Raw genomic sequence first — 12,854 nt, forward strand, 5'->3', positions numbered from 1 at the left:
TCCCTGGATTCATCCCTCTTCAGAAGAGACCTTGGATGGCACCAGCCAAGGGTGCTTGGTGCTGCCATGTGGTGTCTGATGCCCTCACTACACTGTCAGCACAGGGGTGGGGCAGGTTGGCAGCTCAGCAGGCCGGGGGAGAAGGAAAGGGGCCACAGGGCACCAGGCTGTGACGGGTGGGGAGAGCGTTTGAAGGTGTAGCTGAAGCCTATTTGGAAAGCGGGCAGAGGCCTAGGTGGGGACAGGAAAGGAGAGGGTGGAGACTGTGGTGGCTGAGGAGAGCAGGTGCCAGGGTTTCAAAGAGCAAAGCCATTCTAGGGAAGGGTGTTGCCTGGAAACCTGGCGTGACTACAGAACCTGCATCTGCGTGTGGAGTTCCTGGAAATCACCCAGAGTTAAAGGACGCCCCCACCATCCCTATGGCTGAGATCACGTTGGAGGCTAGGATCTCACCAGGTGGGAGGCTGTGGACCTCTCTAATCCACCAAGTATGCCACACGGAGAACACATGTACATTTCTAGAAACCAAATGCGACTGCTTTAAGAACGGGCCCCCTCGCCTCCTAGCAAACTCTTCATTTTGTGAGTGAGCATGGTTCTTCCCATCACTTCCCATTCTCTCCTCGATGAGGATAGATTGAGGTGGTGGAGGCTGCAGAGGGGCCAGCCAGGCCTGGAGTCAAATCCTAACTCTGCCAAATTCTGGCTGTGTGACCCTCAGGCAAGTCCCTTAACCTCTATGAAGCTGCTGCCGCCTGGAAAAATGCTAGCCGGGTGCTTCCCTCGCTTAAGCGTTTGGAGGAGTGAGTGAGAGACTGTGTGTGAGCTTCAGGTTTGTTTTTAGCACCAGCTCAGATCACTCCTCTTCCCAGTTCCCCACCCCCAGACAGGCCTTTTCCTGGAGCCTTGGGGGTGGAGGAAGCCGTGGCAGCCATGCCTGAGGTGCTCTTGACACAATTTCCTCTTTGAACCCCAGGGAGAAGACTGAATGGAGACAAAACACCCAGGGAGGTAGATGTTCTCATTTCCAAACACACCCCCATCTCAGAAACCCCTGGGCCGTTCCAAGCCTGCCTTGGAGGTCCTAACCCAAGACCTGCTGCCTCCCCAGCCCCAATTCCGGGAGATCATCAGCCTCCTCGGGCAGCAGCCTCTTCACTTCCAAACCCTTGCAACGACGGTTTCTTTCCATCAGCCATGTTATTGTTTTGTTGGTGGTTTTTGTTTGTTTGTTTTTGACAGGGAGTGTCATGGAGTTCAAGCTGGTCTCCAATTTACTATGCAGTGAAGGATGACCTCGTAATCCTAATCTTTCTGCTTCCACCTCCCAAGGACTGAGATTACAGACAAGCATCCCCATTTCTGGCCGATAAAGACTTCGCACTGTTGGGAGAGTGGTTACAATACTCCCCCCCAAAAATATCCACCTTGACTCTGCCATTAATATGCCCACAGCACCACCCAGATGCCCTGTAGGCATTGCTTTCTGCCAGAGCCGTGCTCAGGTCCATGATGGGGTGGGGTGGGAGAGGGGGGCTTTGCCCTCTCGCCGGGTGGGTCCCAGTAGATCTCTGGAAAGCAACTCTAAAGCATACTCAGTGTGACCCCAAGCAAGCTTCCTTAGTCCTTCTTGGGAAGGGAGAAACAGGGGAGGGGGTGTTAGAAAGAATTAGACATGCTGTGTATTACCTCATGTGACACTACAGCATTACTGCACTGCTGTGTAATCACAGAGGCAGGGAGGTGGGGGGGAGGTCTGGGTGAGGGGAGAGGGTTCAGCTTTCTGCTTCACCTCGACCCAGAATCTTCTAACCACTAGGAGAAGGGGGAATCCCAGAACAACCCCTTCCCAAACCTCCTATCCATAAGGCACAGACAGCTATAGAATTTTACAAAAATCTAAAAGCTTAATCTCCAGATTCAGGTGGCAAAACTCTAGGAATTTTGTACAGCTTCCCCCCTGAGAGAGAGAGAGAGAGAGAGAGAGAGAGAGAGAGAGAGAGAGAGAAGAGGAGAGGAGAGGAGAGGAGAGAAGAGAAGAGAAGAGAAGAGAAGAGAAGAGAAGAGAAGAGAAGAGAAGAGAAGAGAAGAAAGAAAAGCCAGCTTCTACAAGAACCCCCTTTCTTCAGCTGAGTAGGCTAGAGGGATTAGAGCTTGGCACTATCATACACCCAGGAAGATCAAACCAGGTGTTTGCTTCAATGAGTGGTATCATTTCTGCCCAATAGAGCAATCAGAAAAGCTCTCTCAGCTTAGGAAATAGGCCAGAGGATGGACGCCTGCAGGTCCAGCCTCCCAGCAACCGGCAACCAGCAGCCTGGCACTGGGCTCCCAGCTGCTGGTGCAGATGGGGGCTGTGAGTGAGGGATGTCGCTGAGGTTTCAAGAATCCAATCCAGGGCTGGAAGTGCAGCTCAGTGGTAGGGAGAGAGCTGCCTCAAATACACGTAAAAACCCTGGGTTTGATTTCTACTCTGAAGCATGAACACACACACACACACACACACACACACACACACACACACACTCATGCAGGCACACAGAGCTGACTTAAGAGGGCCAGGGATGTTCAAAGGGATGGAAATAGGACAGATGTTTGAGGCTGGCTGAGTCTACAGTTACTCCCTCTTGGTACTAGGACTTCAACCAAGAGACTATCGCCAGCAGTAGCACCAGAAAGGCGACTCCAGGTCAGGTGGCTCTCCCCCCCCCCTGCCCACCCCCCCCCCCCCCCGTCCTGGTGGCCTTTCCCCCCACTTCCCTGTCCTCTAGCTCCCTCCCACTGGGCAAGCAGCAGCAGACCATGTAAGCACCTTGCTTGTATCATTCATCACCCCTCAGGGAGTCAGCTTCCTAGCTCAGTATTCTGGCCACCACCAACCCCGCATCCTCATCAGATGTCTCCAGCCCTGGTCCCCGCAACCTCATCCTTGGGAGGGGACAACCTGCTCTCTTCACACAGATTAATCTCAATATCGGCGGGCAGCTAGATGAGACACCTCAGGTCACCACCCGGCCAGAGTGTGGCAAATGCCAGGGTGGAAGACTGGGGCAGGAAAACCCAGAAGCACCTGCCCCTCCCCCACCAGCCCTTCGCTCTAGATCCGCCGCAGCTGAGGCTGCCTCCCAGCCTCCATTGGCCCCATTAACCAAAACAGCTTCATTAATGCCAATTTCCAGCTTTCAATGTGCGGCTGATCGCTGTCAGCAGAAATAAGAATTAATCTGGAATTACTCACATTCCCTGAGCTGCCTGGCTCAGAGGATGCGATAAGATAAAGCTTTGATAGAAAAACAGAAGCCCCTGCCACCCAGCCCTACCAGGCACAGGGTTCTCCTCTTCCCATGCTGGTGGGGAGGGGCAAGGATGGAGCCCTTCACGGATGGGCATTTGAGCTCCTCCTCTCTCAGACACACAGCTCATATGCATACCAATGCGCACACACACACTCAACACACACAAACACACACGCACCCCCCCTCCCTGTACACATACAAAGGCAGCCCCGATTCTTCCCTCCCCACCACCCACTCCCCACACCCCATGGCCATCTGATCACCCCTAACTCTCCATCATCCCCTTTGCTTTTACTCTGGACTGTGATTAACTTTTTATTTTGGAAAATTACTTTATTTTATATAGATATATAGATATATAGATATGTATGTATGTATATATAAAAAGGTTCCATTTCATTTGTAAAATCTCATTTTTTTTCTCTTTTTCTCTTTTTTTTTCCCCCTACAGAAAACGATGACGAGGTTAAAGGAGAAAATAAGTTACATGACAGTTTCCAAAATGGTTCTCGCTTTCCACTGAAGATGGGCCACAGTTGGGTTGTAATGCACTCACGGTCCCTGCTTGTGCTTTACAAGAAGAGGGAATATAACTAGACTGGTTATTTTAGGTTAAAATAGCCAAGAGACAGACGCCTTCGCCTCAAAAATATTCTGAGACACATAAAAGTAGAAGGAAACAAGTCTCTTCAGTCACAAAATGTCGTACATCCGGCATATACTAGATTCAATTAATTTAATAAAATAGAATATACATAGAGATTCTGCACAAACGTATTGCTTTCTCCCAACAGCTCCTGGTGTCGGGAGCCTCTGCCAGACTGGGCTTCTCTCTCTCTCTCTCTCTCTCTCTCTCTCTCTCTCTCTCTCTCTCTCTCTTCTTCCCGGAGGCGGTGATGCCAGGGCTGTGCTCTCTTCAGACTCTCTGGAAGTCCCACTTGTGATCCCCCAGCCACTAAAGAAGCCAGGAGAAGCGCCTGGCTGTGTACGTGGGACTTTTCAGAAATACTGCCCAGGAGGCGGAGCTAGGATCTGCACCCAGTAGAGAAAGGTGACAGGGAGAGTGGGTAGGACTCAGGGGTCCAGGTCTGTTGGGTCAGAGGACAAACCGGAGAGACTCAGCGCATCTTTCTTTGGGGAGGGTGAGGAAGCCGTGCCATCAAGGGGGCCTGAGGCCGAGGGATCCTTGGAGTCACTGGATGGCGCCCTCCTCCTGAGGCAGACGCCAGGACTACATGGGGGCCGAGGGCCCTGGCTCTCCGGGGGATCTATAGAGATACTGGGTGGGCTGAGTTTTTTCTTAGGCCGGCTCCCAGGGCCCCCAAGAGGTTGGCCCCCCAGGCTTGAGGGGCTTGGACATAGGCGGGGTTGGGAGCCGCTGTCCAGGCAGCTGACGGCAATGGAGTGTCTTCTCTGTTCATCTAGCCAGGATCCAGGCCTGCGCCGGCAGCTCTGGGCTTCTACACTGTAGCATTTCTTCAGGTCCCGTGGGGACAGGGGTTCCTCCTGGCTGCTGGGCAGGAGGTCTCCTGAAATCCAGCTCAGCTCCGTGTCCAGCTCTAAGCTGCTTCTGGTCTCTGGAGGGTCCTTGGCCCAGCCCGGTTCCAGGCCTGGGCAAGGGGCTAGTGGGCGGATGTGCTTGGAGACCTTGCTCTGGCTGCCGGACCGTTGCTGCACCTGGATGCTCGACCCGCCCCAGAAGGATGAGGATCGGGTCAGAGGGCAGGAGGGCCCACTCACCTCTGACAGCAGGTCTTCCCGGCTACCCAGGCCCTGCACGTCCAGGGAGTCAGTCCTTATTGCCGCCTGTAGGGAGTGGGTGCAGGGCTCAACCCAGGGATTGCCTTTCCAACATGGATTGTCTTATATTCTTTCTGTCAGGCTGGGTGTCCCAGACCCTGCATGAAGCTGCAGGACCACCCTATTAACTTCTCTTATTGAGAGAAGAGGGCCGTGAGCCCTCTGAGCTCTGTAGTTCCGTCTCTCCCACTTCAACCACCAACCCTTTCCTCCGGTCCTCCGTGCTCCACTTTCCTAAATCCTGCAGGAGGAACTCTTCAGGCTTTGGGCCCTGGGAGGTCAGAAAGAACGCTGCTTCCCAAGCTGGCCTCTTTGTGCCTCTAGCCTTTAGGGAGAGCAAGGCAGCTATTCCCTTGGCCTTGAATACCCTTCCCAACAAGTGTCCCTCACTCTTCTGAGCATGGGTTTTCTGTGATGAGTGCCTGGCAATCCACTTCAAATAAAACTAACCCTTGCCTCTTCTGGATTCCCCGGCACAACCCACACAAGCACCTTGCAGCTAGAACCTGTGGCTGCGGTGATCTGACGGCATGTGCGCCTCCGTTCTTAGACTGAGCTCAGAGAGCAGGAACTGGGTCTCAGTGCCTAGCACCAAGAAACTGCTTGGTGAGTGGGTGCGGGATGAGGGGGACCATGTCTGCTCCCCAAGAGCATGAGGCTGAGCAGATCTTTATGTATCTGTGCTCCAGAGCCACAGAGAGCCACATAAGGCGCACAAGCCTCACTTGGCTCCGTGAGTCACTCTCTGGTTCACGGAAGGTGGACCCCAGGGTTGGCCAACAGTGAAGACACTTAAACCCTGCCTTGTGTCCCTGAATTTAGCCCCAAGTGTGAAGAATTGGGGGAAACTCTGGGCCTGGGATTGGGAGCCTTAGTACCTGGGTACCACCTCCACTGGATGTCTGTTGCCCTGGTAACAACTCTTCCCCTAGACCCTAGGCCTCCTCAGTGAAACAAGGTATGTGCATGGGGTGGAAGGCAAACTCCAGCCATTTCTGCTTTACCCAGGACCATGTCCCTCATACATAGAGCTGCTGTATCATTGGCACACGGTACACATTTGCTGAAAGTTTGAAAGTGTCAATTCTAGTCGTCACCAACAGCATAGGAGTTCCAATCGATAGCCTTACCGCAGGGCCCAGAGCTAACACTTCACACTTGCTCACCTGGCGCCTGAGCGGCCTCTGAGCCAGAGGGGAGCGGCCCGGTGGGGGTAGTTTAGGGATGGCGCCCCAGGTGGGGGCCCCGTGAGGCTGGAGTAGATAGGGTGCATCTTTGGGAAGCTGTAGGATGCAGCTGGTGTCTGCTGGTTGGGAGTGAACAGACAAGATGGAGCCTGTGGGGAAGGAGCATGGAGAGGTGAGTAGAGAGGAGTCTGTGAGGCCTCCCTTCCGTCCTTCCTCCCCCTCAGGGCCTCTACCCCTCACTGCCCTGGGATGAAAGTGACTTCTTCCAGTCTGGGTATTTCTCTTTAGCTCGGGGTTTCCTCAAAATAAGAGACACTTCTTTTGTTGGTCTTAGGGAAGGTTGGATCTCCCTGTGTGAGCTAAGCTGGTTTGCTCCAGCCTCGGTACCTGACTGGGCTTTGGGGAACCCCCAGCCCCTGTGTCCTCGGGCTCTCTCAGACGTGCTCCCATTGCGACACATGTAGCTGTCATTGGGCAGAGAGTGCGTCCGGCTGACACCAGACTTCCTCACGGTCAGCAGGTCTGGTCCCAGAGGGACCGGCACCTCCTCGGGGTGGGGTACCATCTGCAAAAGGATCAGGGCACGGGGTGAAGAGCATGCAGCTGGGTTTGATAACTGAGGAAACGCTAGACAGCAGGAACTAAGGCCTCCCCTATCAGACCCACCGCCCTCCCCCCCACCTACCCACACCCACCTCCACACCCTCCTAGGCCAAGGTGATAGGCATGAGCATGGTAGGAGATGGGAAGACAGACAAGGGGTTTCTACATATAGGGAGAAAGGGATGGAGAGACCCCACCCTGAGAGCATGCCCACAGGATCCCCTGTGAGCCTCTGGGTTAGGGATGGTGGGGGACTAGGAGGGACGAGAGAAGAGAGAGCAGCCCCCAGCACTGCCTGTGTGTGGTCCTCTTAGAGAATCTGAGAGTTACCCCAGGGATCAAGGGGGGGCGGCGGCGGCAGGCCTGAGCTAGATTCGTGCAGGTTAAGGTGAGCACAAGGGGCGTGGCCCAGCCTAATCTCCAGATCTTTAACCACACAGAGACTCTGGAGGGTGGAGGTGGGTAGCAAGGCCTGGGCCCTGGGGACTTAGTACTCCCTCAGTGGACAGATTTGGGGTGGGAGTGGGTTTGGGAAACCTGTTTCAAAGAAAGGCAGTGATTAGCCCTGGACCCCAGAACAGGAACCCAAGGCCGCATCCCAGAGTTTCTCTCCCTCTTTAGAGCCTCTTTCCTTGGCTCCCCATTCCCAGTTCTCAGGGAGGCTGTAAGGCTCTTCTTCCCACATGGGCTCAGCCGGTGATCGTCCCAGCCAGTGGAAGATGGCTGTGCTGAGTACAGTCTCAATCCCAGGACCCACTTCTTTCAGCGAGCCACAATCTCTAGAGACCCTCCCAGCCTCTGATCAAGATCCTGCCTCAGCTGGCCTGGCTCTCACGACAGAAGACAAATGATAAGAGGAGGGGGCTGCTCACTGTCAGAGGGGCAGAGGGAAACTGAGGCAGGGTAGAAAGGTCAAAGTACACCCAAGAACAGCCCTCCCCCGAGCCCCCGAGCTTGTTGAGGACAGAACACAAGGACACATAGGGACAGTGAGAGGAGACAGGAACAGTCCCCAGAGGGGAAGGACATGGTGGTAGCAGCAGAGACGTGGCTCTCACCCAGGACATGAGTCTCATGAGGGAGAGGGCAAAGGAAGGGAGCAGGGAGGGAGGGCTGGCTGGTACAGGGCTCCAAACACAGAAACTGGCTCCCAAGTCACTTCTGTTTTGGGCTGTCATTCCTGGAATAACCCTGTCACCACTGATGCCCCCGTAACCCTCGGAGCAGGGCCTTGGTTTTTATCTTATCTCATTCGAGGAAGAATTCATGCCAGCAAAGGCTGGGGCACTTTGTGCCCACAGGTGAATGAATGCCTCTGGGCAGGACTAGGGCACGGAGTGGGAAGAGGATCTGGAACCCTGCAGCCAGCCTAGCCCAGGCTGGGGGAGCAGCAAGGGATGTGTGCATGTACATTGCTCTCCAGGGCACTAAGTAAGAGTGTGTGAGTGTCGTCAGGCAAAGAGTCATCCGTCAGAGCTAGTGAGCAGGACGGTTCAGACACAATCTCTGACGTCAGAGACAGAGCCTCCATCTCAGCTAGAGGGATCTAGACAGGAGAGAGATGAGCAGGCATGAGAAACCAGGACGCACACGCGCGCGCGTGCGCGCGGCACACTCGCAGCCCCCACTTCCCCTTTCCACAAAGCAGGGAGGAAAGTATCCCATGTCGCTCCCCGCCCCTGGCCCAATCGACCCACAGCACCTCCTCCCCCTCCCACTTCAACCCCCTGCTCTGATCAGAGAGACTGTAGCAGGCACCAAAGAGACAGAGCAAACACTGGCGAAGCAAAAGAGACCAAGAGACACAGTAACACATTCTAAAGATACCCCAGGCATCTTAGCAGCCCCCTCCCACACTGCCGCCACCCAGAGAGAGCGCGGAGGAGAGGGCTTCCAATCTCATAAAGATGATACCAAACACAAAAAAGAACGAAGAAAGGCCCGCAAAGCCCCGTCTCCTCTCTGCAGACAGAGCAGCATGGTGGGGGTGGGGGCGCCGCACCGGGGACAATGCCGGCAATCTGACGGCTGTTTTCTGCCTATTCTCTTCGCTTCCAAAAGCCTAGCAGGACTTGGCCTGCCCCCAGATTCCGGCTTCTCCCCTCGTGGGCCCTCCTCCGCCTGCCTGCAACCTGCTCCCCCTTCTCCAATGTGGGCCTTTGAGAGGTGCTCTCCCAGATAGTCTGAAGGGGGCGCACTAGGGCCACCACATCATCCGGCTAGCTCACCTAGGAGCTTCAACACGGGTGAGCTATTGGGGGCGGTGAGTGGTGTCCGGGTGAGTGGGCTGTTGTGACCACTGTCCTGTGGCACTCTCCTCCCTCTCTCCACCTTTCCTGTGGGCCTGGTTTAGAATGGGGGAGCCTGGAGAAGGGACCGGCTGTGTTCCTTTTCCCACTGATCATTCTAGGTCACTGCCAGGTCTGAGACTGAATCCTAACAAGAAGCAGCACGGGTCTTTATCATGTGAAAATCACTGTCTATTTTCTACCAGGCAAAAGGCTGCCCAGGAACCTGTGGGCCCACGCCTTCCCCCAGCAGGGTTTGTGCGGCAAGGCTCCAGCTGGAGTCGACATCCTTTAGCCCACTCTAGATTGGCAGTCCCTGACCTGGGGTTGGGGTTGGGGTCTTGAAGGAGTACTGGGCCAAGGGGAGGAGAACGGGGGCTGGAGGGACCAAGAAAGCAACAGCTCAGGGTAAGCTGGGCTTGTGGGAGAGCACCCTAGGTGTGCAGGAAGGGGTGGCATCTGGTGCGGGAGTCAGGCCTGCTTCCTGTTCATGTCCCAGAGGGGACCTCTATTTCCAGGTCAGAAAACGGCCTACGACAGTCTTATCACGTCTAGTGGGTTTTGTACTTACAAGGCCACCAGAGGAGTGGGGATGGGTACTGGACACTACAGAAGAAACAGGCTGGCTAGAACAGGTCCCTTTATGGGTCCCACAGCCACTTGCACTGACCTCAGAGGCTCTTATCCCCTGGATCTGACACAGCCTCCTTTACCCCTAAAGTCCCATTGTCCCATCTCATCTTCCTTCCAGATTCTTTCTTATGAAGAACCTCCCCAAGCCTGTTCTCCATCCTTCCCTCTCCCCTGAAAGGCTGATCTCTTCCTAAACCTTTCAGAGCCTGGAGCACACACGGTCGCCCCCCCCCCCCATCCCCGCCTCCTGACAGATTCAGTGCTCAACTGTGGCCCTACAGTTGCTCTTTCTCTAGATACTCAGTGGGCAGGCAACAGCCCCAGCCACCCCAGAAGCACAGCATAGCATGGCACAGCTTGGCACGGTCAGAGGAAGGGGCACATGACAGGGCACAGTAACCTGTGGGTCGGAGCCGCCCGGGCTGAGGGCGGAAGGGAAGGCAGAGGGCTGGCCCCCTGGGCCTGCCAGCTCGTCCATCAGCTTCAGCTCCCCCTCCAGGGAGCCCTGGATCAGCAGGGAGATGGTGTCAAACAGCTGTCTGTCCTGGGAGGACCAGCCCATAAAGGAGCCGGAGAGCCAGGGGAGCAGGGGTCAGAGGGGCATCGATGAGAAGTGTCAGGGCAGGGGATCGGAGAGGGGTAGACAGAACGAGTGGAGGTGAAACCCACGTGACAGGTGCACACAAGCGCGCTCACGCGCGCGCGCACACACACATACACAACACGCAGCAACAGAGAGATGAGAAAGAGGAGCATTGGGGAAGAGGAAGGTGTAGGAGGAAGGAGAGATGGGAGATGAGAATGATCAGGGTCCACAGGTGGAGAGGGAGAGACGAGGAGAAGCGGAAAGGATAGGGAGATGGAAGGGAGTCAAGGAGGTAAGAGACGGGGTAGGAAAGAGGTTTGACAATCGGGTAAAGATAAAAAAGAAACAGGAAGGAAACAGAGAACTTAGCCTTGAGCTTAAAGCCTAGAAGGGGAAGCCACACCAGGCTGGAGGAGCTAGCATGTCCGCCACCACTTTGCTAGAGGGCGGCCGCACACACTGAGTAGGGGCAGCCATTCTGGGAAAGGGGTAAGAGGGCCAGGAGGACGGAGGAGAAGCCCTGGGGCCTGCTGGGCTCCTATATACCCTCAGTGAGCTGCTGTTTGCCCTGACCTCCCTTGCCCCTCTCCTGCCCCACGGCCCTTTCGAAGGGGCACTGTTGCTCACCGTGGGGTGCTCGAGGGAGAAGCCCGAGGCTGCTCCAATGTGGGCCGTGGTGTGTGGAGCCCCAGGTTTAGGGCTGCCAGGGCTATTGGCACCCTCCACCCCAGGCCAGAGGAAGGGGCTGCCCAGCGGGGAGTGGGGCTGCGGGCTGAGCGTCTTCATCTCCAGCTCCAGCTCCGCCTCCAGCTCCGCCTCCTCCTTGGCCTCTTTGTTGCTTTCCTCCAGGTGCTTCATCAGCACAGCTATGACCACGTTGACCAGCACAAACTGGGCCGTGAGCACGAACGACACGAAGTAGATGGGTGAGATGACTGTGTTGTAGCAGGTGGACTCCTGGTCACAGTCGCGGAGGGTGTCCTGTGGGAGGAGTCAAGGGCGGAGGCTTGAGGGTGGGAAGGATGGAGGATGGAGCTGTTGTGGATGGGGAGGGAGATCAGTTTCCGGAGGACAGAAAGGTGTCTGACGCTGCTGGGGTAAGTATGAGTGAGTCAGAGCCTGTCCTGAGAAGAGAGAGTCCAGAGTGTTCTGGGGCCTGCTTTTACTCGTGGCTAATACATCTTCTCAAAGAACCTTTGGTCAGAGACTGGGGTGACCTCTCTGTGCACGAGCAGCCCTGGGAAGGGCCTCTATCTTGTGGGCTCTCACCTTCATAATGCCGTTCCAGTTGTCACCGGTGGAGACCCGGAAGAGGGTCAGAAAGGCCATACCAAAGTTCCTAAAGGTGGCATGCCGGCCCAAGCCCTCACAGGGGTGTGTCTCATCACACTCTGGGGGAAGAGGGTAAAGGAGAGAAGCCGTATTAGTCCCATGACCCCCCCCCTTAGTCTCCAGCCCTGACTCCTCCCCCATCCCCAATCTCAACTCACCCAGGTCTCCAAAGAGCTCCACGCCCAGAGCTGCAAAGATGAAAAACAATAGCATGAAGAGAAGTCCCAGGTTCCCCACCTGGAGAAGAGGGAAAGAAACAGAAAAGACTGCTGCTGGCTCTCCAGCCAGCCTCCCTGAGGCCCCTGCCCCCTCCGCCTCCTCCCCAGGAGGACCCTTCCCTTCTGCCCACCCCACCTCCCAGCTACCTGGGGCAGGGCCTGCATCACCGTGTCCAGCAGCGCCCGCATGCCCACAGCCATCTTCAGCAGCTTCAGCACTGAAGAACAGGACAGTGTCAAGAGCTGGCCCCCTCCGGGTCTCCCATCACGGAGCCGGGAGAGCCAGGCTGGGCTGCAGCTGACGGAATGGTCCACCCACACCCCAACCCCCTCATGCTGGACAAACCCCTACCTATGGCAGGGGCTGGGGGGAAAGCCCCTGGGAGCCCATAGTCATCCCCATAACCAACTCTCTCTATCTCCCCCTGCAAGCTGGTTACTGTGGGAAGGCAGACCCAAGCGGCACAGCCGGACCTACCTCGGGCAATGCGGAGCACCCTCATGATACGGATGATGGTGGGGTTGATGGGCAGCGAGGCGTTGACTTCGATCTCCTCCAGTGTGATGCCCATGATGGACAGAAGCACGATGGCCAGGTCCAGCTGATTCCACCTGGAAAAATCAATCGGGCATGTCGCTCCCCGAGCCGGGGAAGGTGGTATGGGGGAGGGTGCTGTGGTGGCACAGAAAAGTAGAACAGGGAAGGGCCTGTGCTTTTCATTTTTAATTATTACCCCCCCACCTCCATATGGTGTTTTGCTATGTTGCTCAAGCTGACCTCAGATTCATAGCAATCCTCCAGTCTCAGCCTACCAGCATCTGAGACTACAAGCATGAGCAGCGACACCTGGCTTCATCTGTCTCTGTTTGTTGCCAGCATTTATATGTTTACTTTGCACCAAGCATCATTT

At 55.7% G+C, this 12,854-nt stretch overlaps 1 protein-coding gene across 1 annotated transcript in view; it reads right to left on the reverse strand.

The window, feature by feature from the left end:
- Window positions 1–4,180: 4,180 nt before the first annotated feature.
- The window catches only part of Cacna1g (calcium voltage-gated channel subunit alpha1 G), a 66,584-nt gene continuing 57,910 nt past the window's right edge, over window positions 4,181–12,854 (reverse strand). Inside the window, exons 31-40 of the mRNA XM_059270711.1 lie at window positions 12,422–12,555; window positions 12,091–12,161; window positions 11,884–11,962; window positions 11,663–11,784; window positions 11,021–11,374; window positions 10,208–10,351; window positions 8,298–8,432; window positions 6,671–6,848; window positions 6,263–6,432; window positions 4,181–5,102 (exon numbers count right to left, since the gene is read on the reverse strand). Of these exons, the coding sequence (XP_059126694.1) occupies window positions 4,371–5,102; window positions 6,263–6,432; window positions 6,671–6,848; window positions 8,298–8,432; window positions 10,208–10,351; window positions 11,021–11,374; window positions 11,663–11,784; window positions 11,884–11,962; window positions 12,091–12,161; window positions 12,422–12,555 (2,119 nt within the window). The 3' untranslated portion in view covers window positions 4,181–4,370. The remainder of the gene's footprint in view (window positions 5,103–6,262; window positions 6,433–6,670; window positions 6,849–8,297; window positions 8,433–10,207; window positions 10,352–11,020; window positions 11,375–11,662; window positions 11,785–11,883; window positions 11,963–12,090; window positions 12,162–12,421; window positions 12,556–12,854) is intronic.

The sequence above is a fragment of the Peromyscus eremicus genome, chromosome 8a, assembly GCF_949786415.1.
Source record: "Peromyscus eremicus chromosome 8a, PerEre_H2_v1, whole genome shotgun sequence".
NCBI lineage: Eukaryota > Metazoa > Chordata > Mammalia > Rodentia > Cricetidae > Peromyscus > Peromyscus eremicus.